This window comes from Penicillium solitum (genome assembly GCF_028829755.1).
Source record: "Penicillium solitum strain IBT 25940 chromosome Unknown utg000003l_segment0_segment0, whole genome shotgun sequence".
Lineage (NCBI taxonomy): Eukaryota > Fungi > Ascomycota > Eurotiomycetes > Eurotiales > Aspergillaceae > Penicillium > Penicillium solitum.
Window position 1 is genome coordinate 50,695 of NW_027072123.1, and position 24,118 is coordinate 74,812.

Genomic DNA, 24,118 nt, shown 5'->3' on the forward strand with positions numbered 1-24,118 from the left:
GATTGATTAGAAGCGGGCAGTCAGCTCACATGCCGACCGGTGGTGGCACTTCCAACCTGCGCAATTTGTCCGAACTGACTTACAGTACTTGAATTGGATATTGTTTAACTTACACTGGGGAAGTTCCTGAATTGTGCGCTGGGAGCGGGAACGAATGGAGAGAGAAGTACTAGCCTCAGAAAAGAGGTGAGAAGACTGTCTAGCATGCCGCAGATTGAAGAGCAAAGCGGGGGTGGGTCATCTAAGTCGTGGTTGTCAAAGAACATACCATAAGGCGATCCCAAGAAGCAATTCAACTACTGTAGCTGGGCCCGCAATTTCTGATTGCCCCTAGCATGTTTCCTTACACTCATCAATTATTTGCCTTGCAACGCCCACTTTATCTCATTACTGCATTCATAGTATGTATTTAATGTTTAATGCTCACTTTATTCCGAAGGTGCAAAGAACCGTCTGTAAATTCAATGTCTTCAGGTATTTACATTAAACCCGGAAATGTGACAACAGTGGGTTCTTTATGACAAGAATGAGGTGCGTTTCACTTTTTGCATTGGGATTATCAAATACACGACCAGTATAGACTAAAGAACTTTTAGAACAGGTACAGTACAAGACAACAAGCCCGCTGTAAAATCACACGTCCTCAACAGTTGAGATAGCGCAGGTCAGGACACATACTGTAACCCACTATACTCGAAGCTTCCTGTATAGGTTAATCCTTTTTGATTCAAGCACGTTGAATGGAGAAGACAGAGTTTCGGCATATTTGTTGAAAGGCACTAATCGCCATTGAGGTACGCTCTTCGAAGTCCATTTCTCGATACAGGACAGAAACGTTTCTGTATGGCCTGTTACAACCGTCACGTAGAATTCCCCGAAAAGCTACTAAGGTCAAGCGCATTCTGGTAGTACGCTGCAGCGAGCCTGGTACAAGTGTAGATTATCCGCAATTATACCTCATAACCCTTTCCCAATTCCTTTAGCATGATATTCCTCATTTCTCAAATATTCCTCCCTAAAAATCCAACAGACTGCTTATTGATAGGCGGGTTCATGGAAGGGTACAATAATTTCATAATGGGTATTTTAGCGAAAATAGCAAAGCTGAAAATTTTGCCCCAGGTTATCATGCTTCGGGATGTTCATAAACTGCGATATTCAATCGGGCCGGTGAGGGAGGAGCATACGGAGACGCGCAGGGACAACGGCCTAGCGAAGAACTGTTTGATGTCTGATTTATCAGGAAATGCTGGAGACAGATCCTGCATGATAATACATGGCAAGATAGTTTCCTCCCTTCCTCCCTTTTCCTCCTCTATATGTCCACTTGTACAATACTTAATCAATTACCTTGTTTTTCCTTATTGATCCAAAACGTAATACGATTCCTAAGAAGAGCATGATAGGATTACACACGAAGGGGTTTATTTGCTATCGAGTGTGGGAAAGAGAAGATAATCAAGAGAGGGTTGTGCTATCTAACACGGTGCTCTCAAATAAACTCGGCCTCTGGCCGTCAGAATCCTAATCCTAACCCATAGAGGGAAAGGGAGAAGAAGAAGAAGAAGAAGAAGAAGAAGAAGAAGAAATCTCAGATCTCTGCCCAATAAAAAGGCTCCCCGAAAATCAAGCGCATGCATTCATAGCAACACAGGTATTCAGTATGCCATTTAGTGTCCGTGCTGGTAGCCGTTACGGCGGTGCTTCCACGCAGGACGAGGCGTGGGAGAAACGAGAGGGGTAGAAACGAGAGGCGTGGAAGCGTAGGAGCCAACAGCAGCGGAGGCCGTAACGTTGCTTGAGCTGCTACCGTCCTGATAGACCTTCAGCGAGTTCACACTCCAGTAGGATTCGGTGAAATCGGACGGGTTGTTTTGGACGTAGGATGTGCAAGAGCTGCTCTTAGAGGCACAGCTGCCGGTGGACCAGACGTCGCCAGCCCAGGCACCGCAGAAGGTGATGTCAAACATCTAGAAGCTTATTAGAAAAGAATAAAAAGGCATACGTAGGTGGGTGGAGAGCGAACGTACAATCTGGAGTTCTTCAAAGTGCGAGTCAATGTCGCAGTTTCCACCGAAGGCCGCTATAGGAGTACCCCAGCCCGAAGGGTTGGGGCTGCCCTTGCTAATGTCCGAGGGGACGCTCGCGCTTGGGAAGAACCAGATTTTGATGGCGTCGCCAGTCCACTCGGTGGCGTACACGCCGCCGCCGACTTTGTTGAATCCATCTCCATAGGACTGGGGGTTCTCGCTAACGATAGCGCAGCCCGCGTTGGCGGACTGGTCGGATGCCTCGACGTCGCAGTTACTCGTATCGACAGAGCCACTGAAGCCAGAATCATTGACTGAGCAGCCAGGAGTGGTGTGCAGTGCCACCTGGTTGGTGGATTGCTGGTTGACGCCTTCGATGATATCGATCTCGCCGTTGCTGGGCCAGTTGTCGCCAAGCATCCAGCTGTAGTAGGTTAGTATACGGCCTTTCTTCGTCTGTCGATTGGTCAGACTTGACTCACAATGCGGGCCAGGTGCCACAGATACTGCCAGGCATATGCTCCAGATCCAGAATCACCAGTCCGTGGGTGTAGCTTTTGGTGCTGGACAGGCGCACACTCTGCCGACCAGGGCTCCTTGCAATGTTGCTAGAGTCGACGCCAATGTACACAGAGCCCCCAGAAGCCTTAATCAGGCCACTTTGGCTCGCGGTTGACCGGTCCACATAGTCCACATAGCCCTCCGTTGGGTCCGTGCCCTACGGCCGGAGTCAGCATATATCAATTGAGCCCCAAATGTACTGGACGTACCGTGAAGAAGTCGAAATTATCAAAGAATGCGTCACTGGTGCCGTAGTCGTCCTGCAGCTTGTACGCAGCCGTGGCGAGGTGGGCGAACAGACCCACGGCCGGGATGAGGGTGGAAAAGACGTGCATTGTTTGGAAAGGAGAAGAACGAGAGGATGCAATATGTCAAAGACGAGCAGTTGAAGAAAAGGATAAAGGGAAAGAATGTAAAGAAGAGAAGGTAACGACCAGAACGTACGATCAAAGGAGACAAAGCGCCGATGGAGAGGAAAAAGTCTACAGGAAGCAAGGAAACGCGCTCTTTAAATATTCAATGGCATAGAGCGAGAAAAGCTCTACTCGCACCTGCAGAGGGTGAGATATTGAGCAGTGTGCACTATCATTGCCTACATGTTTCAGAACCAGGTCAAATATCTTTAAGTGTCTATTAACCTGTGACATCTCAGTAAGCATGCTAATTAAGATCTACGAGAAAACTGCAGGATGGGGGCATTCGGACTCCCCGAGACTCGATATTGTGTCTCGTTGAAACAAAGCCGGGGCCGACCACCACCGAAATGGCCCCAATGTGATATAATTCCCATCCGTGTGGTTACTAACCCCACAGGGACGAGGAAGCCACAGGTTACATAACGCATCCTCGGGGTGCATTTACCCTAAAAGAATCCCGGGGACCGTGCTTGGCATGAGGCCCCAAGAAATTCAAATCCTTTGACCACAAGTTAGCCCGACTATTTTGAGGCATGTACGTAATCTGGCATATGCATACGGAAAGAAATAATATCAAACACGGAGCATTGTCCGAGGCATTCATTGAATGAGTTCAGGCTAAAAGGCACAGTGAAATAAAATGTACAATATTACGCATTCCCTTCCTTACACAAATGCCACCTATACTTCTTGCTAACCAGAACACACTAGGAAAATGGAGAGTAACCTTCATCCTCGGCATTGCTTACTAGGGATCGAGGCCATACTTTAACAATTAGATTGTCAAGCCTCCACCAAGTCGTACATCAGGCTCGTCCAGCTGCGGAATTCCACCCCGGACCCACCATACCAGGATCCTGTCCTGCCAGTGCACTGCACCGGGAACAGGGCCACCTGCTCAAGCACGGCATACAGCCATGTAGGATGGATCGCCTTCCGAAACGGTTCAAACCACTTCGATAAGAAAAAAGTGAATGCGTGGAAAATACTGCAGGTATTGACAATAATGAAGGAAATGGAGAGAAGTATGATTCCGAGCCGAGGACTAACGAAAAAAGATAGAAACATTAAGCCGCACCTTACTGTCAACCCAATGATGGATTTTGAGACGATGGCCGGTACATTGGGGCTATGTTGACCCCACATTGGGGAACAAAAAAGTAGCACGGGGATTAGCTCGGTCATTTATCAGGGTTCGCTGAAGTGTCGGCATTCCGATTATCTGATTCATACACCCCCGTCCCCACCGGGATTAATTTAGGGACTATATCCTTTCAGCGAGTGGCTCGGCCCCAGGTGGAGCACGCCCCTGCAATCCTACAACTTTGGAATAGACAGAAATCAGGTCTGCTTCCCCACACTCTCGGAGGTTTCCCCATTCAGCAGGAAGAGCGGTGATCTGTTCGATGTGAGAAAGTGATCAGATCAGACTAGACCCTTCGAAGTCAAAACTGTATACATGTGTTTTAATTTGATCAGGTGGGGACATTTGTCACAATGGTTGCGTTAGCCAATGCCAATATGTGCAGTTGTACTTGTATACTACCACAACATAAGAAGCTGAGCTCCAGGTATAATACCAAAGGACGTCTGTTTGTTCAACATCCCACAAATAATAAACAATCAACGGGGAAGAGGCACAAGCGCGGTGGTACGGTAGGCACGGCGTGAGATGCCGAAGTTTACCTTTCTCGTATACGGGATTAAAGCAAGGCCATGGCTTCCAGGGGAACCAATAGCCCCGGTGTGCACGCCGTGGGATAGATAGTGCATACTTTTGCTGATCCTTTTCTCCTTTTTTTATATTTTGATTTGATTTTATAGACTAAATATTATACGCTATGTACACTATTACAGGCCCCCGGTGAGCATTCAGAAAATATCAGATAATTTTAATACCCCAGCCTTCCCCTCCAAATCTGTGACTAGTTGCTTCTTCACGCCCTCTTCTCGCAACAGCCTTTTTGAAATCAACTCCAGCACTTTGACAGCAATGAAGTTCTCGTGGTTTGAATTAGCTGCCCTAATGGCCCCGTTGGCTAATGCGAATGTGAGTCCAATTCAAATCGTTTATAATATCACTACTAATCAAGTCGCTTCAAAACAGTCGCTGGCCTATTCTCCGCCATACTACCCCTCGCCATGGATGACTGGCGCGGGCGAGTGGTCTGAAGCATACACACGCGCCGTAGAATTTGTCTCTAACCTGACACTGGCTGAGAAAGTCAACTTGACAACAGGAGCTGGGTGGGAGCAAGAACGATGCGTCGGTGAAACCGGTGGCATTCCCCGACTTGGCATGTGGGGCATGTGTATGCAGGACTCGCCATTGGGTGTGCGCTTTAGTAAGATTTCCCATCTGGAACAAGCTTGGCGGTGCAGTTAACTAATGGAACTCGAAAAGGTGATTATAACTCTGGTTTCCCCTCTGGTGTCAATGTTGCCGCAGCATGGGACAAGCGACTTGCTTACCAGCGTGGTATGGCAATGGGTGAGGAGCACCGCGACAAAGGTGTGGATGTTCAATTGGGTCCTGTTGCTGGCCCTCTGGGCAAGTACCCCGATGGCGGTCGTAACTGGGAAGGGTTCTCTCCGGACCCAGTTTTGACTGGTGTGATGATGGCTGAAACCATCAAGGGTATGCAAGATGCTGGTGTCATTGCTTGTGCTAAGCATTTCATTGGAAATGAACAGGAGCACTTCCGTCAGTCTGCGGAGGCTCAGGGATACGGGTACAACATCTCCCAGAGTTTGAGCTCAAACATTGACGACAAGACTATGCACGAATTGTACCTCTGGCCATTCGTGGACTCCATACGTGCTGGTGTTGGCTCTGTCATGTGCTCCTACAATCAGATCAACAACAGCTACGGTTGCGCCAACAGCTACGCCCTCAACAAGCTGCTTAAGGGTGAGCTTGGATTCCAGGGCTTTGTTATGAGCGACTGGGGTGCGCACCACAGCGGTGTCGAATCTACTCTGGCCGGTCTGGATATGTCTATGCCTGGTGATGTCATTCTTGGCAGCCCTTACTCCTACTGGGGAACCAACCTGACGATCTCCGTTTTGAACGGTACCGTCCCCGAATGGCGCATTGATGACATGGCTGTCCGAATCATGTCTGCTTACTACAAGGTTGGACGCGACCGCTTCCGCACTCCGCCCAACTTCAGCTCCTGGACGCGCGACGAGTACAGCTTTCAGCATGCCATAGTCAGCGAGGGCTGGGCGAAGGCCAACGAGCGCATAAATGTCCAGCGTGACCACGGCCAGATCATTCGCAAGATTGGCTCTGACAGTACAGTCCTACTGAAGAACAAGGGCGGTGCACTGCCCCTTACCCACGAGGAGAAATTCATCGGCATTCTAGGAGAGGACGCAGGGTCTAATGCTTATGGCACCAATGGCTGCAACGACCGTGGCTGTGATAACGGAACTCTGGCCATAGGCTGGGGTAGTGGAACTGCAAATTTCCCTTACCTCATTACGCCCGAGCAAGCCATCCAAAATGAAGTCTTGGAATATACCAACGGGCAGACTAATGTATTCGCTGTGACTGATAACTGGGCCCTCATGGAGATGGCCGCTCTTGCCTCCCAGGCTGATGTTGCCCTGGTTTTCGTGAACGCCGACTCTGGCGAGGGATACGTCAACGTTGACGGCAACGAGGGTGATCGCAAGAACCTGACTCTCTGGAAGAATGGCGAAGAGGTGATAAAGACTGCAAGCCAACACTGCAACAACACTATCGTCGTGATCCACAGCACATCAGCTGTTCTGATTAGCGACTGGTATGATAATGACAACATTACCGCCATTCTCTGGGCTGGCTTGCCGGGACAGGAAAGTGGTCGCAGTCTGGTGGACGTACTGTATGGTCGCATCAATCCTGGCGGTAAGACTCCATTTACATGGGGTAAGACTCGCAAGGACTATGGCCCTCCTATCCTTACAGCGCCCAACAACGGTGTCGATGCTCCTCAAGATAACTTCGAAGATGGTGTCTTTATTGACTACCGCCGTTTCGACAAGGACAACACGGAGCCCATCTACGAGTTCGGCTATGGTCTGAGCTACACCGAATTTACCTTCTCTGACCTCAAGGTCATCCCCCTTGCCTCATCCGAACACCACGAATATATGGTGACCAATGGAAAGACCCAAAAGGCCCCCGTTCTCGGCGAACCTGGAAAAACCTCGGATAACCTGTTCCCGGACGGAATTAAACGCATCCGCCAGTACCTTTACCCGTGGTTAAACTCCACTGACCTCCGTGCCTCGTCCGGTGATCCTGACTACGGCATGGACTCTAAGGACTACCTTCCTGAGGGTGCTACCGATGGTTCTCCGCAGGACCTTCTCCCCTCTAGTGGCAGCTCCGGGGGCCATCCCGGTCTGTTTGAAGACCTCTACCAGGTGACCACTACTATCACCAACACCGGCTTCGTCACTGGTGACGAGGTTCCACAGTTATATGTCTCCCTTGGCGGCGATGATAACCCCTCAAAGGTCCTACGCCAGTTTGACCGAGTCACCATTGCCCCTGGCCACACCCTTCAGTGGAACACCACTCTAACCCGTCGTGATGTCTCTAGCTGGGACGTTGCCTCCCAGAACTGGGTGATCTCTGACGCCCAGAAGAAGGTGTATGTCGGAAACTCATCCCGCAAGTTGCCTCTCTCGGCCGACTTGCCTTCAATTGAGTAAATCTTTTTTTTTTTCTGGAATGGGGACATCAGTATACCTAAAGCGTGTCCACACGAGTCATTTTCTTGAGGTTGTGCAGTCACTATTCCTTTTTTCGAAGGTCGCACATAGTCTTTTCTTTCTCTCAAGACACGGCTCCTACGGCAACATTGATAGTGAATGGAACCCATTTACTAGTAATTTATCTAATCCATTCAGAATATTGTACTCCCGATGTCGTAATCTATCGGCTGTAACCGTCAGACAATAGCCTATCTGCACAACGATGCTTCCACTCGGACATAAACGCCGGGCATCCATTCAATCTGCCTCTCAAACTTATCTCTGAAACAATATCGTACGCCGAAAAACGCTTACGGTGATGAAGTAATGCAGATTGAATTGGATTGGATGCATGCTGAAGTGAATAATAGTATCCACTGTCTCCTGCACGGAAACTCAGCCCCGAAGATTCTTCACCCATCTAGCGGCTGTATGGGGGCGAAACTATTGAATATGAATTGAACCCGACTTCAATAGGAGGTTTGCCGCCAAGGCGTGCGGGGGGTAGAAGGGGGGAGGGGGCGATGAGGTCCGTTGATTTATCTGTTAGGTGTTACAAACCGGGCTTTCGGGGCTACGGGCGAGATTAACAATATTGACCGGACATAAAGCTCGAACTTAACTCCAAATGAGGTGGGGTGAGGTGTGGTTCTGCATCATTTCGATGCGAAAAGCAGCAACCAGCAAGTTCTGGCGCTAAGAGCGATCCTGAAGTGTTTTGGATGCCTAAGGCATCACATGTAGATAGAACCCAGATAGTTTGGCTGCTCTCTCGTCCTCTCTTTCTCCTCTTTGTCCACAATAATACATACAGTGCTTTCTCTATGAATTTACAAGTATTGTATCAGTTTTGAAACGATCGGCGCGCCCGGCCTGGCTTAGCGTATGGGGGTCAATCTCTGATTGGCCAGTTATCCGTGGACGAACAATAAACTTCCGGAACCAGAAAGAAGTGCGGGGATGAGCTCACTTTCCTATCAATTCGGTGTCTCGGGCCGATAAAAGGGTGGAGCTTATTACGAGATGAAACTTAATTTTAACAATTAAACTTCCAGGAACAAAAAGCTTGCGTGACTCCACCATCGAGGTCGGTGTATCGGCATGGCGATTCTCCGATAAATCACTCCTGTCGCCACTGGAGATTCTCCATCCCACGTGCGCTGTCTCTTCCGTGAGCGGTTCTCCCCTACATGGGGCATATGTCTTCCACCGTTCGATCTACAGTTTGAACTTTGATATATTGCCCTCCTTGAACTAAGGTTTTACAATCCCTTAGTGTTCCACTAAAGCGGACCCGAAACAAGTTAGACATGGAGCCGATGCGTAGATGTGAATCAGTTACCCAACGAAACATTTCAGCAGGAAGATCAGAGGATTACAGGCGATGTACGGCAAGCAATTTGAGGCCGACGAGCGGGCACATTTAGCTAAAGGAGGCCGCGGAGGCATCTTACGAAGCTAATTGAATGGACAGAGGTATTGAAAATGGTAGGTTTTATATAGATACTACTAAGTTTGAGAAATAGTGAGGATTTGAATGCAGCAATCGTATACAACCTTTGCGTTGGGTGAGTAATTTATGTTTGATGGGCTATGCACGATGTATAAAAGTTGCTCCTTGAAAGATAATCGCTCTGTATCCCGTTAACAATTAATCCTTAATTCTCCATTGACTGTACACCTTTGATCACCTGGTCAATTACCATAATTGTCCATGTCCGTGTCTCCATTCCGTCGATGACTTTCTGCCCGAAAATTTGCATTTGCCTTGTTCAACATGGATATACCGTACTGTTGTGCGTGTGAAGCTTTCACCACAGATTGGACATTTCGATTTGGCAATGATGCCCAGCTTCTGTCGCTGGTGACGAAGGAGGTTGCTGAATGTTGAGAACTTACGACCGTTGCAGCCATGGTCCCAGCACTGCAGTCGCGCTCGTGAACTCGGCACTTTGACTGGGTAGTCTGGCGCTGTTTTTGATTCTGATTCTGGTGAAGGGTATGTTGGCTCGGGGACGAGCATCGCTGGTGGCTGAGGACTTATCGAGGTTGGGTTCGATCTGGTATTCCGTTTTCCACTTAGTACTACTCTCCAAGATTGCCGACACAACTTACGGGATGCCAGGTAATTCGGTGAAGTAGTACCCTGATTGGGCCATCATATAAGGACAAGGCCTATCCAAGTGTCAGCGAGCGGTCAGATCGTTGGGTCTTTCGGATGCCCAGACCATTCAACCTACGAAGTCATGGAGGGCTGATCGAACCGAAAAGAAGAGCCCGAAGCATATTGGGTATGGAAAGAACGACTCACGTCGAGGCTGCATCATTACTGTCAGTTGTTTTCGATGTGGCGCGACCAGGAACTTGGTTTTACCTTTCAAATTGACTGTGATGCGCAGCACTCCTAGGTGCCGCGACATAAGGTTTCGTTACGTGTAAACCCCGCTGTTGGTATGCGCAGCTGTTCACTTGACTGTCTACTATAGCCGATGGAGACAGCAGATGAGAGATGTGACGACAGAAATAGCTGGTTCATTTGCCCAGATAGCAATTGCAAACGCCGATGAGAGAGGTTTGTCCGATCATAGCCTAGTATTATCAGTAAACGGTTTCTACGTCGAAATGAGAAGAAGTTCGTACATCCAGGATTATACTGCATCAGATCAGCAAATTGAGCCTCCGACATACTGACATGGGGTAGGATGGTATTCTAAATTATGTGAGAGGCCTAGTCAGTGGATGACGGTCTTTTGTTGGAAATTTTAACATAGGAATGGCACTGCGCACCGTGTATCTTCTGAGGTATGCTCCTCGTGAACAGGAAGAATGTCCCTAAAAGGGGTCTGGGATGCTGGCCCGGTAAGTGGACCATCCGAGTTGAGCAGGCTGATAGGCTGACTCGTGCTCAAGTTCGCGTTTGTCGTTGTATGCTGCCGGGAAGGAGAATTCGCAAACACCTCTGCTGAATGTGAGACGCCTTGCACAATAGGAGCAGTACTCTGGGTAGAGGAATGAGAACCAGTGTTTCGTAAAATGGCTTGTAAAAAGTCTAGCGGGTCTATTGATTCACTATGGAGGATAAATGAGCAACGTTGGGTCCTGAACCTCGGACTGTTGACATCTGGGACTAAGTCCTGTAGCGGGGATAATTTCTGTGAACCAACCTCTGTGGGAGAAATATGGGTCGTGCATTTAATGTGAAATTGGAGGGGCTAGGAGGAAGCAAGATTGTATTTGGTACTAACAAGGAAAGAAGCAAACTTGGTCTAGGTATAAACTCTAGCCCCAGTATAAATGGGGGCGGGTCGTAGGCCATGTCAGAATCGGGCCACTTAGTGTAATTTGGTGAACATAATGGAGCGTATTTTACCACTCAACCATAACGAAAACCAAGGTTCCTATTCAGAGTCTAGTGGGGCCATATCATTTGACAACCTTTTATGTTGTGATGGTATACAGAGTAAAACTACACATATTGGCCCCACCAGATCAAATGGACATATATGTAACAGCTGCGGGTTCCAGGAATCTAATATAATCTCACTTTTTTCTCACCCCCAACAGGTCACCGCTCTTCCTGCTTAATGGGGAAACCTCCGAGAGCGTGGGGAAGTAGACCTGGACCATGTAGGGCGTTGGAGGCCGCCCCACACGACATCACAGATCTGCCTGGCTTTTAGTTCAGAGGAAAATATATACCAAATCTGTAGGATTGCAGGGGCGTGACCCACCTGGGGCTGAGCCACTCACTGAAGAGAGATATCCCATGGGACGGACGATCCTTCCTAAACCACGGTGTCGACGGCCCCCAATGTATAAAACGACATATCGGAATGCCGGGACACTGAATCCCGAAATGAGGACTCATCCTCGCGATTGGCTCTTGTTCTTATAAGTTCATTGGTTAAAATTAAGGTTACCTTGTAATAGAATCCTCCACTTCCGGGGGCCCCAAACACCGAACCCCGATAGAAGAGCGAGCTAACCTGAGCACTACTCTTTTATTCCTGGAAGTTTTGATTCAAATTTGGACTTTCTTATATAATGACGGAGATTCTCCACTTTTGATGGACTCGAATATGTTCAATACGCAAACACATCGACTTTTCCCCATTATTCGTGGCAGCCCCTGATCACATCCTTCATAAATGCATATACAGCTGGACTTAATGCTTCTCAGATGACCCCACCCTCAAATGACCCTATCGGTGCAATGTGGTATCATCCTACCCTCAAAAGTTACACGGGGCATGAAGACATTTCAAGCATTGGATCTGCGCAGGATGCCATGAATTATGCAGTAGTTATGCCACCCGATAGTGCAGGGATGGAAATTCGCGTGACCAGTGGTGGCAAGCAGCTTGCTCAAACGCCGCTCCAGCCAGGCCTGAACTATGCCTCCGTGACAACAATGTTACCAGGCTCGCAGAATGTCGAGATTATGTCAAATGGCAAGATTATCATGACAGCAAACAGTTTTTTCGATGTTCCCGAACTCTCTGACGTGTGCAACTTCAATTATTTTGTTGAAGGCCTGGGTTGAAAGGTCCACCGTCACTAGCTGGTGACAACTTGTGAAGATGTTGAACGCAAGATGAATAGTGGGTAGTCAGCAGATTCACATTAAACCATTATTAGGTTCCTAAGGCCTAATGGAAGGGAGGCGTCAGAATTAGAGAAAAATACAGTTCTCAGCAAGATACAAGTCCCAAGAAAGGGGGCATTTCCAACCAGCTCACATTAGGCAGGACCCTAGCAAAAGGTTTTATTGGCCAAGACTGGGATAGACCAGCTGTAAACCATTGTTCTAAGTCTACCAGCATTGTGGATGGTTGTATCGTCCATTTGAGATTAACGTTCGGGGTGGCCCTCCACGGAGGTTCCTCCAAAGAATTTACGTTTTGGGCAAAGAAGGCGGGTCTTAATTTCCGGAGTCCTGTAGAAGCATGTAGTGTTTTGCTAAACTCCAGAGCAGCAGCATAAAAGTTACGCCGGACAGAATGAAAAAATGAAATTTGAAATGAAATGAAAAGAAATGAAAGAACCTCTGAACTAAACTAACAACAAGCCAAAACTCGAATAACACCACAAATAACGGCTCCCCATGGTATGGTTGAGCAGCTCTGGGTATTGTTTCCTTTTTCTCTTTTCTTTTAACCACCAATCGGACTCGATGTAACAGGAGTACCTTGCATAACAGGCATTTCAAAATATCTTAACCGGTTGTGTTGGATGCCTGAGGCATCACCATGTGATAGAACATGCAGATAGCTTCTCTCTCCTCTCCCTCTCTCTCCTTTCCACGCGCCAGATCAAGACAATACATGCAGTTCTTTCTCCATTCATTCTGTATTAGGTTGAAATTAAATCAAAATGTTCCAAGGTTTACCCATAAAGTTGCTTTCACAACAAGTCCTCGGACTCGCGTGGTTCGTGTGGCCCGCTGGGCCAAGAGTCTTGTGACTGCACGAAATGAACAAGGCGGCTGAGGACACCGAATTCAAGCTTGAGTTTGATGCTGTATACCATCGATTTGAGAGTAGTTTGGATAACAAAATAGTTCAGATATTCGAATACCAAGAGGATAATGTCCATCATGATGATCAAGGCATTGATGGCAAGAAGCTGGTACATAATCTTGCGGTTCATGTTGTGGCGGTGGCTGTCCGGGGGCGACATGCGAAGGATTTTGATCGTGTTGGAGATATATAGACCAGAAATTATAAACTCTTGGAGGCAAAAGCCGGTGAGCTCGATACGCTCCATGACCATGTAGCCATGAACCCAGGCGGGAGTACAGATGAAATTGGAACCATACGTGAGCACAGTGGTTGGGACGTGCAAGGCGAAAGCGTCCATGATTATCATTGCTAGGACACGGTGGCTGATAGCCAAGTCCTGTACAACAATATTGAGGCGTGAAAATAAAACGAGAGCCTGTCCAGTGACCATGAAGTACCATCCGATGGTCGACAATGTGACAGAGAACCAAAGAGGCCCGACATCGTAATATTTCAGGATGAAGCTCAGAGACTGCGGGATGACCCCTAGCACCGTCGAAAGTAGTAGGCTCCAGAAGTAGAGACCATTGTAACGGCGAAACGAGGCGAATATGAGCACCAATTGTTCGATGGAGTTGTAAAGAGCGATAGCCAAAAACGCGGTGAACGTGGCCCTGGTAGTGAAATCGTTCCCCGAATATTCACCGATCATGCCGTTCGTGAAGACGTCAGACATTGCACCCCAGCGGGTGGAGTCCGTGGACTGCAAACGTCGATCTTTCTATAAAGCTGAATAGGCGCCAAATCACTCCTCACTGGTGAGGATCAAGATACTCAATAACCTCTGCTTGCAGTGAAGACAAGCCACGATCATGGATGGGTTGCAGAGATGATCCCAATACTTATATCATAGTAATGGGAGAAGTGCCGGGTACTCTGGGGCCCCAACCTCTGCACTAGCGACTGTTGACACTAGCCACTAAGTGGGCAGATCACATAGCAGCTAGTAAACGATATACAAATCTGGAAACACCCTTACTGGATCCGGCAACAACCAGCGAGGATCAAAAGCAAGCAAATAGGAGATCATGTTTTCATTGGAATAAGAGCAGAAAATGACTACATCATCGCCTATATGGCGGTAGAAAGTTGCTTACATGCTGCGAAGGTGTGTTAAATTGGCTACTTGAATCATAGCAAGTTTTTCTAGAAAGCAGATTGTATCAAACTACGTTATGAGAGGAGTGGCGAGAGTTTGACCAACGATACCAGACTGGGGTAGCTATGAGAAGAAAAATAGTAGTCTAACCATTTTGGAATCGCTTCTCAACCCGCGTTCAAATAATAAGCACCAAGGTTGCTGTTTCCCCCGCATTACAACATTACATCAACCCAATGCCTTCTGAAATTTGATTCCTGCGTGCCCTAGCTCACTAACCATACCCTACTACCTCCAATGAGGATAGCGGGTAGCTTCCTGCTTCACCAAATTAAGAAATTGAGAAATTTCCTATTTTGCGGCCGCTTCGTAGCGAAATAAAGTTTTATAGGAATATATATTATTCCGCCCAAGGTCATGCCGTGCAATATTAGTACTTGTGTCTAAATAAGGGATTCCTTTTGTGGTAACTCGATCCATGGATTTATTTGTGTCAGTTTTGTACGGAATTTGTTATAACATACTTTGTAGTACTGACTTTACCATAGTGGAATATTCCCGTGGAGACCGGGTCGTGGGGGAAATATGTGGTGGGGGAGGGGGCTGGGACTTCCAAGGTTTTTTTCCATTCAGGGGTGCTGGCTTAGTGCTGACCCTACTAACGGTCTGTTCGCCGGCCACAGCGAAGAACCTGACAAAGTAAGCGCCCTTCGATAATCTGCCCCAACTCTCCAGGTGTGTGTATCGGTTTGTGCCGAGCTTTTGGATTTGGACTAGAGAAGGATAGATCCTCGCACAAATGCACTCTTGGTCCATTACCCCAGGCTCCCTATGCCCCATTGACCTCTTCCAATGTTACTGCAACTCGTTGATCACAATTTTGATTTAGCTCCAGTGTCGTCACCTATTCATGTGTATGGCATGCGTCAAGAATATGGCCTCTGTCTTGGCGTTATCGAGATGCGAAAATTACGAGGCAATAATCCCGTCATCCTCACTATATGGGTTTGTAAATAATGGGCTGGGGCGTATATGAGATCATATTAGCCCGAAGCATTTGGTCTTGTTTCTGAAAGAAAGCTAGACTTTTGAATGGAGTCTGGCTTTCAACAGCAGTAGGGGAGAGTCTGCCCATTTAAGCACAGCTATGAGTAGATAAGAACCAAATGAACAACTTACCGTTTTCAGGTGGAATTTTGAACTGCATAATTTATTGTTTCATCCCTTACGGGCAGACGGATATTGACACTATCTGTCGGATATAAACAAAGAGATATATCTATGCTAGCAGAATACATTGGTTTCTTTTTTTCTTTGATTTAAGAGATTAATATATACGTCGCTAAGTGTGGAACAGAAACAACTATTGTGGATCTCTCATTCTGATATTGATATATGTAGCCTTTCCAGGACCAACGGGGTTTTCGAAGGATTCACATGTGCCGGGGCCTTAAGCTAAGTGCGGTCTACAGATTGCATGCAGGTGTGCCAGGATTCTTTTGGGGTAAATACACCCCGAGGATTAACCAGTGGCTTCCTCGCACCTGTGGGGTTGCATGGATGAACTTTATATCACACCTGAGCTGGTTCGGTAGTGATCAGCTACGACTTTGTTTCAACGAGATATAATGTCGACTCTCGGTGGGTCCAAATGTCTCTATCTTGCAGTTCTCTCGTAGATCGTGATCAGCTTGCTTATTGAAGTGTCACAGATTTAAACATCCCCTTAGATATTTCACTTGGTTTTGAAACACCCAAGCGAGTATAGCGCAACCTCTCAAGATACCATCCTCTTTGGGAAGAGGTTATGTCTCATTGTAATCTCAAGGTCGAGTCGAGTTGGGTGGGTGCCGGCAGCTGCACGTAGGCCTTTTCATCTATCCCATCGAATATTTAAGCAGCGCACTTCCTTGCTTTCTGTAGACTTTCTTCATAAGCACTTTTTCTCTCCTTTGATCGTACGTTCTGGTCGTTACCTTCTCTTCTTTACATTCTTTCCCTTTATCCTTTTCTTCAACTGCTCGTCTTTGACATATTGCATCCTCTCGTTCTTCTCCTTTCCAAACAATGCACGTCTTTTCCACCCTCATCCCGGCCGTGGGTCTGTTCGCCCACCTCGCCACGGCTGCGTACAAGCTGCAGGACGACTACGGCACCAGTGACGCATTCTTTGATAATTTCGACTTCTTCACGGTACGTCCAGTACATTTGGGGCTCAATTGATATATGCTGACTCCGGCCGTAGGGCACGGACCCAACGGAGGGCTATGTGGACTATGTGGACCGGTCAACCGCGAGCCAAAGTGGCCTGATTAAGGCTTCTGGGGGCTCTGTGTACATTGGCGTCGACTCTAGCAACATTGCAAGGAGCCCTGGTCGGCAGAGTGTGCGCCTGTCCAGCACCAAAAGCTACACCCACGGACTGGTGATTCTGGATCTGGAGCATATGCCTGGCAGTATCTGTGGCACCTGGCCCGCATTGTGAGTCAAGTCTGACCAATCGACAGACGAAGAAAGGCCGTATACTAACCTACTACAGCTGGATGCTTGGCGACAACTGGCCCAGCAACGGCGAGATCGATATCATCGAAGGCGTCAACCAGCAATCCACCAACCAGGTGGCACTGCACACCACTCCTGGCTGCTCAGTCAATGATTCTGGCTTCAGTGGCTCTGTCGATACGAGTAACTGCGACGTCGAGGCATCCGACCAGTCCGCCAACGCGGGCTGCGCTATCGTTAGCGAGAACCCCCAGTCCTATGGAGATGGATTCAACAAAGTCGGCGGCGGCGTGTACGCCACCGAGTGGACTGGCGACGCCATCAAAATCTGGTTCTTCCCAAGCGCGAGCGTCCCCTCGGACATTAGCAAGGGCAGCCCCAACCCTTCGGGCTGGGGTACTCCTATAGCGGCCTTCGGTGGAAACTGCGACATTGACTCGCACTTTGAAGAACTCCAGATTGTACGTTCGCTCTCCACCCACCTACGTATGCCTTTTTATTCTTTTCTAATAAGCTTCTAGATGTTTGACATCACCTTCTGCGGTGCCTGGGCTGGCGACGTCTGGTCCACCGGCAGCTGTGCCTCTAAGAGCAGCTCTTGCACATCCTACGTCCAAAACAACCCGTCCGATTTCACCGAATCCTACTGGAGTGTGAACTCGCTGAAGGTCTATCAGGACGGTAGCAGCTCAAGCAACGTTACGGCCTCCGCTGCTGTTGGCTCCTACGCTTCCACGCCTCTCGTTTCTACCCCTCTCGTTTCTCCCACGCCTCGTCCTGCGTGGAAGCACCGCCGTAACGGCTACCAGCACGGACACTAAATGGCATACTGAATACCTGTGTTGCTATGAATGCATGCGCTTGATTTTCGGGGAGCCTTTTTATTGGGCAGAGATCTGAGATTTCTTCTTCTTCTTCTTCTTCTTCTTCTTCTCCCTTTCCCTCTATGGGTTAGGATTAGGATTCTGACGGCCAGAGGCCGAGTTTATTTGAGAGCACCGTGTTAGATAGCACAACCCTCTCTTGATTATCTTCTCTTTCCCACACTCGATAGCCAATACAATTCCTCGTCTGTGATCATATCATGTTCCTCGCCACGCTGTTGTTCCTGCACCCCTCCGTAGTCTCTCTCTCACCGGCCCCATTAAACATGACTTGCTTGCCCTTGCATAGCTTGTATGACCAGCCGAGTGGTAGCCAAGAAATTTAATTAATATACAAATTTCATATTACAATATCGACACAGCGAGCGCTTAGTTGGTTTATAAAGAATTTAAAATAGTTGACGCCACAGTTGAGGTGGTCAGGAGCATAACTAGCAGATAGCCACCACAGACATACGAGACAGGTGTAGCACGATTACCTCCCTTCCTTTTCCTAGATCTTCATTTTACTGGAGCTCTCTGCAACGTATACCTAACCAACCACTGCGGTGCCCCGTTTGTTGATTGGTATGTCTGCCCGTTCTACTCGAAGTGCGGCACTGCTCAGAGCGTCAACCTGCAAGGCATTCAAGATCAAACCTTCAGCCTAAGTTTGCAAAGCTTCTGAACCCGGGCGTTGGCATGTGCAGTCTGGCCTCCTGCGATCAAATATTCAGTAGGGGGACGTTAGCTCATGTTTTCACCATGCCGACTATATCTCTATATGTCATGTCACACAAACCGCGCCGTCCGGTCATAATCATTCAACCCATCAGCTACCGTCACCGCGACACTATAGTTAACGAATGTTTTGTTCCTAGCACTTGGTTAGACCAAGTTCGCTCGACCTCCTGCCGGGCTGGACGACGGGTATACACTGGCTGACTGATATGTCTCCTCTTTAACTGTAAGGCTACATAAAACAACATAGGTTCGGCTGAATGCCCCTACTAGATACGGTGGCATAACACTCCCTTTACGGTCCCGCTTGTTATGCGGGTTTGAGTTCTTGGATGGCGACATAGCGGCTTTGGTGATACGATGAAGGCGGGGCAGCAACCGATCATAACAACTGGTAGAATGACAGTTAGTAAAATACCAATAAGCGAGTGGAGGATGGGGAAGGTAAAAGCATCCCGGTTGATGCCTCAATGGTTGCCCACAGAGCTAGCCATGATGGAGCTGGGACGCTATTAGAAATCTCTCAAAGCTGAACGACACGGATAGTGGAAATAATTATACAGGCCCTGGCAAAGCAGAACAAGCTACCGGTGCTCAATTCCATTTTCAATTTCATCTTCACATTCCTGATTAGGCGTAGCGGTAGGGCCATAAATGAGGCAGCTATCAGACTATTGATCATTTGAAGGTAATTGAGAATGATACGTACTCGCTTTGTCAGTTACTATGTCCACAGCGTATGTATAGTATAAGCTGATGATGGCGGCGCGATGGTCTTGTGGGGTGTCGCATTCCTCCGCGGTAAACCAAGCATGAAAGCTGGAGCAAGAAAGCCATGATCAGAGAATGCAGCTGGTGTTAAACTAGAAGATTCCTTTTTAATACGCGGCCTCCTAGCTGACCGGGACATGCGTACCAGAACACATGATCCCACAACTATCCATCAAGCGATGATGTATGCATTCCGGACTAATAACCGCTTATATGTCTACAAGAATGAGAGCTTGATCATCTACAAACAGATCCATATTGAGAAGGTCGTGACGAAGACAATCTGCAATTGAACTGAGTCATATGCAACTAGTTAGCCTGCAACATGTTAATTGAACTTTGATTTATTGATTCATATTAATCCAGCCGGTAAGAAGCCCCGATGAAAAAAACATTGGGCATTTGCATAACATCACTACGCGATGATACCTGGGACAATCTAAATATACACCATCGATGAACTGACCCTAGAACTGGAAAAGACCAGGTTGAATAACCTATGCACTTTTAACCTGCACCACCTGTTTCTCTGTCTCAGAAACCAACACCTGTTGCTTCTCCGTGCTCTTTTTCCGGGGATTGGGCGCATCAAAGATATCCGTGAGTTCTTCAAGTGTGCGGTTGTTAGTTTCAACTGCGAAGAAGTAGATGAACACCCCCTGGACAAGGTTCCAGCCAGCCAAAATGATATATGTGTGCCAGCCAATAGCATCGATGGCATTTCCGACCCCGAACTGATTCACTAGCAAGGCAATATTGGTGAATACAGAGTACATAGCCATTCCCTTGGCGCGAGTCTCGTATGAAAGACATTCGACGGCGTACATAGCTTGTAATGGAGTCCAGCCAAAGCTGTAACAAGCGCCGATCAAGAATATAAAGACAATAGAAGCAGTGGCCGCTCCTGTATCCAGTGCCTCTGTGTACACCCCAGTTGTGGCTGCGAAACCTGCAAAGCAGATCTTTATATCGAAAAGGTTAGCCGAGAACGTTAATAAAAGAAGAATCACGCGAGATATATATACGTACAGTGCAAGTAACCGACGCACCAATCATCATAGGTCTGCGTCGGAATCTCGGGCCCAAATAACTTCCTAGATAGGCCAGACCAGCAGAAAGGACTGTGTTACCAAGATTGACGTCCAGCACGCGCGTTGTATCAGTGATACCAGCTGTCGCTAAAAGCCCGCCAATATAGTAGGTCGTGACGCCAGCCTGTGCCCACTGACTCATAAAAGATGCAATAGCCACACATAAGAGCCGCCATCTCGCGGCTTTTGTATCAACAAGAGCTCTATAGTCCCATGCCTTTTTATCAGAGCCTTCCAGATTGATCGCCTCTTCATAGTCTCGGACCTGTAGATGGACATAGGGATTATCCTGGGAGCCCTCGCCATGGTATTTGATAATAACATCCCAGGCTTTCTCGTGGTACCCATGGCTGTAGAGCCAGCGAGGTGATTCGGGGATGAACCAAACAGATAACACCACTATGCTAGACGAAATCAACTGACACCAAATGGGGATACGCCACGCAAGGGAGCTCTCGAAGCGCAGGCATCCGCGACAAGCACCAGCAGCAGCAATGGCGCCTATGAAGTACTGGCAATTATATAACCCGGTTAGAATATCACGGTATGCAGGATGGCTCATCTCGACGACGTAGGCGGGTGCGGCAGAGGAGGCCAAGGAGTATCCCCAACCTAAGAAATGTTGTTAGTAGGTCCATTCAAAATGGGTGATATCGAGACATATACCAAGCAAGAATCGGCTAGCGAGCAATTGATCCATATAATTGGCAGTACCACCAATAATGGTACCTAGGATGACAGCGCAGGATCCAGCAAACATGCCACACCGTCGACCCCAAGTATCTAGGATAATTCCGACAAATGGCAGCGCACAGACGCCGCCAATTGTATACATTCCCTGAATCAAGGAGGCTTTAGAACCGACTAAGCCAGAGCCGAAGGTTTCACGAAACTGCTCTATAGGAAGCAGAGCACCCATGAGTGAGCCATCAAATCCTAAACCAGTTAGTGACGAATTGTCCATTAGCTATTAAGTGTCTCTGTCGTACCATTTAAGGCTGAGCAAAGATATGCCACAGCCAAGAATAAATATAGCTTTCTCATCTGAACGCTCCACGGATTCGGGGGATTCGTCCGCCTGGCTATGTCGAGAGCCAGTGAGCCACGAACAGTCTCAACCTTGATGCCCTCCTTTTGCTCCTGGTACGTGGCATCGCTGGCACCTTCTTTCTCGACTGGTTGGTCTGGATGCGTAGCCCCTACCATGATGTCAAGAAAGTCGTGTTCTCCACGTCGAGGGATATCATTCACAGAAAGAACGACTCAATTCATTGCGGAAAGGATGGCTGTGGCATGATATTTATCCTTACCGTGATGGGACTTGCTTTCCTAGCTCGGCGGTATGAAGTGGTACGTTTGTGAATGTGTCGGGTGTCTTTAGCTGAAATAGATTTGGTCAAATCCCTTCCCCTAGGTTTATCCAATCATAAGAGTCCCTTCAGCTCCTCGGTGGGGATGATAGTTACCCCGAATGGGCGATCGAAGCCGATCGCTACATGAAAACTGGGGTAACTCGCCCGGCAGCGCACTCTCTTCCGAAAATGGCTCGGCGCCTACGCCTGACCTAAAAAGGAAAAAGGTAATACTTCGCCTTTATTTTCCTAGGATTAACGTGTCCGGAATTTCGGTCCCAATATTACGGCACCTCTCGGTCAAAACGATAATTTTGCGGATATAGACTAGTACCAGTCTCAGTCAAATTCTATATGATTTCTTATTAATTGCTTTTATCATCTTCAAAGCAGACCCTTCGATTCTATAAATCTGAGGTAAAGAGCGGACAAGGGATACCCGCAAACGGCTATCCTACATGCTTTTTATACCTGTCCCGACTTGCTTTTACACCAACGGGATCTCCCTTTATTCTCGGTCAGATGACATCATGAGATGATCTATAATGTTCAGGGTAAATGAGCATATTCCAATCAAGAAAGTTTCAATGAAACATCTGGCGTTAGAGCGTGTTGATGACGCAACGTTTAAAGGCACTAGCAGACTTGTGGTAATAGGAGAGACGAATTATGCCGTAAAAATATATGTTCTATATCTTTTACTAAGAGATTCTAATGGCTTCACTGGTTCGTTGGGTTATAGATCCACATCTAAACATTAGTACCGCGCCCCGGATTGTTTCGGGGCCGCTTTGGTGCAACACAGAGGGATCGTAAATCTTTAGCTCAATAAGGGCAATATACACAAGCTCGAACCACAGACTGAAGGATGGAAGACGCATACCCCACGTATGGCAGAGCCATTCATAGAAGAGACAGCTTATAGGGACAGCCGAAAACTTTTAATATATATATAAACTTTCTGCTCCCTAAACCTCAGTGGGGGCGGGAGTGCTATATCGGAGAAGCGGAATGTCGAGACACCGAACTCCAATAGAACAGCTCATCCCCGCGCTAGCCTTTTGTCTCTAGAAGTTTATCAGTTCACTTTTAGTTTAGCTTGTAAAGGGGTCCCCACCATTTATCGGCCCGAGACCCGAACCTCGATAGAATAGCGAGCTCATCCCCGGAAACCTTTTTGTCCCTAGATTATTGTTCGGACTAAGTTTAATACTATAGGCGCTGCTCGTCCCTACCACAGTTCACCTCGCAGTCCTAGCAGGGTTATAGTGGTGTCGGTAGATCTTCAACCGTATTTGGCCAATTCTATATGGATATCCATACGCTAGGCTAGGGCTGGGCGCGCGGGTCGTTTCAAACCTCCCTAGCGCCAGAACTTGCTTATTGCTGTTTCTCGTATCGACTTGATACAGAACCCCACCTCACTCCACCAGACTCGGAGTTAGTTCGACCTTTTATATCCGGTCAAGGTCGGGTTCGATTAATATTCTATGGTTTCGCCCCTATAGAGCCTCTATATAGGTGATTAATCTTCGGGGTTGGGTTTCCATAACTATAGCAGAAAGTGTATTACTTTATGATTTTTCCCTAGAAAAACCAAGCTCAAGCCGTGGGATCCGAAGACTTCCCCATGTTCATAAGGCCTAATGGGTGTGGAGTAGTGGATAAGTACATCCATCTTACAAGGCAATAACCGAGTCCCACCCCCGTACATCGATGGATATTTTCCCCTCAAAAGGACCAAAAATCTCCATTTTAACGCAAGTATTCACCGGCATCGGGTTTGATTTCCTTGGCTCGTGCCGGAATCCCAGTTCCTCAACTCCCCAATTTCAGTCCCTATCGCATGGCCAATGTGGGTCAGTCATCCCACCACTTCAACCGACAATATATGGCAAACTTCCCATCGGTCCCTATATACTCTATAAGCCGAGCGCGGGTGGCGCATGGGGTAGCATTTGCTATATTTGGCCGCTCCGAGTTGGCTAGGTAACATGGGGAGGAGGGTTCGGAAGTCTTATAAAGTCACTTTGCGACACCCAATAGCATACCACGCTCAAACACGCCGTCGGTATAGCGTAGGGCAGCTAAAGGACAAACACAAAATCCTGCCGACAATTGCCCGCTCATTCATCTTGTGGCCATATTCGACACGGGATAGACTGCGAATATTCGACTTCAGATAGCCATGACAGAAGGGATCGGCAGATCATTCCTCGGGATTCCAGCCAATCAGATCCTCTAGTCTTACAGTTTTACCGCTTAGGCCGTGCAGCGCTTTGCCGGTTTCCTATACTTGCCGTTTCTATTCCGTGGTCAACTTTCCAGAGCCGACTTAGCTACACAGTCATTGCAGCCGATTTCTAGATTTCTTATGTTTTA

General features: G+C 47.8%; 8 protein-coding genes across 8 annotated transcripts; 3 read left to right on the forward strand and 5 right to left on the reverse strand.

Moving 5' to 3' along the window:
- Window positions 1-1,670: 1,670 nt before the first annotated feature.
- Window positions 1,671-2,926, reverse strand: N7455_003938 (glycoside hydrolase family 16 protein; the record flags this gene model as incomplete). Its single annotated transcript, XM_065604634.1, has 4 exons — window positions 1,671-1,970; window positions 2,031-2,454; window positions 2,513-2,748; window positions 2,801-2,926. The coding sequence occupies 4 exons, from the start codon at window positions 2,924-2,926 to the stop codon at window positions 1,671-1,673; spliced, it is 1,086 nt and encodes a 361-aa protein (XP_065461534.1).
- Window positions 2,927-5,000: 2,074 nt separating this feature from the next.
- N7455_003939 (beta-glucosidase) lies at window positions 5,001-7,714 on the forward strand (the record flags this gene model as incomplete). The annotated part of the gene is made up of 3 exons (XM_065604635.1): window positions 5,001-5,057; window positions 5,115-5,352; window positions 5,412-7,714. The coding sequence occupies 3 exons, from the start codon at window positions 5,001-5,003 to the stop codon at window positions 7,712-7,714; spliced, it is 2,598 nt and encodes an 865-aa protein (XP_065461535.1).
- Window positions 7,715-9,455: 1,741 nt separating this feature from the next.
- N7455_003940 (uncharacterized protein) lies at window positions 9,456-10,176 on the reverse strand (the record flags this gene model as incomplete). Its single annotated transcript, XM_065604636.1, has 4 exons — window positions 9,456-9,816; window positions 9,872-9,931; window positions 10,068-10,074; window positions 10,131-10,176. 4 exons carry the CDS (start codon window positions 10,174-10,176, stop codon window positions 9,456-9,458), a joined length of 474 nt encoding a protein of 157 aa, XP_065461536.1.
- A 1,760-nt stretch (window positions 10,177-11,936) lies between these two features.
- N7455_003941 (uncharacterized protein) lies at window positions 11,937-12,299 on the forward strand (the record flags this gene model as incomplete). The annotated part of the gene is made up of 1 exon (XM_065604637.1): window positions 11,937-12,299. One exon carries the CDS (start codon window positions 11,937-11,939, stop codon window positions 12,297-12,299), a length of 363 nt encoding a protein of 120 aa, XP_065461537.1.
- An 860-nt stretch (window positions 12,300-13,159) lies between these two features.
- Window positions 13,160-13,993, reverse strand: N7455_003942 (uncharacterized protein; the record flags this gene model as incomplete). Its single annotated transcript, XM_065604638.1, has 1 exon — window positions 13,160-13,993. One exon carries the CDS (start codon window positions 13,991-13,993, stop codon window positions 13,160-13,162), a length of 834 nt encoding a protein of 277 aa, XP_065461538.1.
- Window positions 13,994-16,483: 2,490 nt separating this feature from the next.
- N7455_003943 (glycoside hydrolase family 16 protein) lies at window positions 16,484-17,739 on the forward strand (the record flags this gene model as incomplete). Its single annotated transcript, XM_065604639.1, has 4 exons — window positions 16,484-16,609; window positions 16,662-16,897; window positions 16,956-17,379; window positions 17,440-17,739. 4 exons carry the CDS (start codon window positions 16,484-16,486, stop codon window positions 17,737-17,739), a joined length of 1,086 nt encoding a protein of 361 aa, XP_065461539.1.
- A 930-nt stretch (window positions 17,740-18,669) lies between these two features.
- On the reverse strand, window positions 18,670-19,432 carry N7455_003944 (uncharacterized protein; the record flags this gene model as incomplete). Its single annotated transcript, XM_065604640.1, has 3 exons — window positions 18,670-18,913; window positions 19,111-19,185; window positions 19,248-19,432. The coding sequence occupies 3 exons, from the start codon at window positions 19,430-19,432 to the stop codon at window positions 18,670-18,672; spliced, it is 504 nt and encodes a 167-aa protein (XP_065461540.1).
- A 358-nt stretch (window positions 19,433-19,790) lies between these two features.
- Window positions 19,791-21,590, reverse strand: N7455_003945 (Major facilitator superfamily domain general substrate transporter; the record flags this gene model as incomplete). The annotated part of the gene is made up of 4 exons (XM_065604641.1): window positions 19,791-20,255; window positions 20,323-20,996; window positions 21,051-21,320; window positions 21,374-21,590. 4 exons carry the CDS (start codon window positions 21,588-21,590, stop codon window positions 19,791-19,793), a joined length of 1,626 nt encoding a protein of 541 aa, XP_065461541.1.
- Window positions 21,591-24,118: the final 2,528 nt, after the last annotated feature.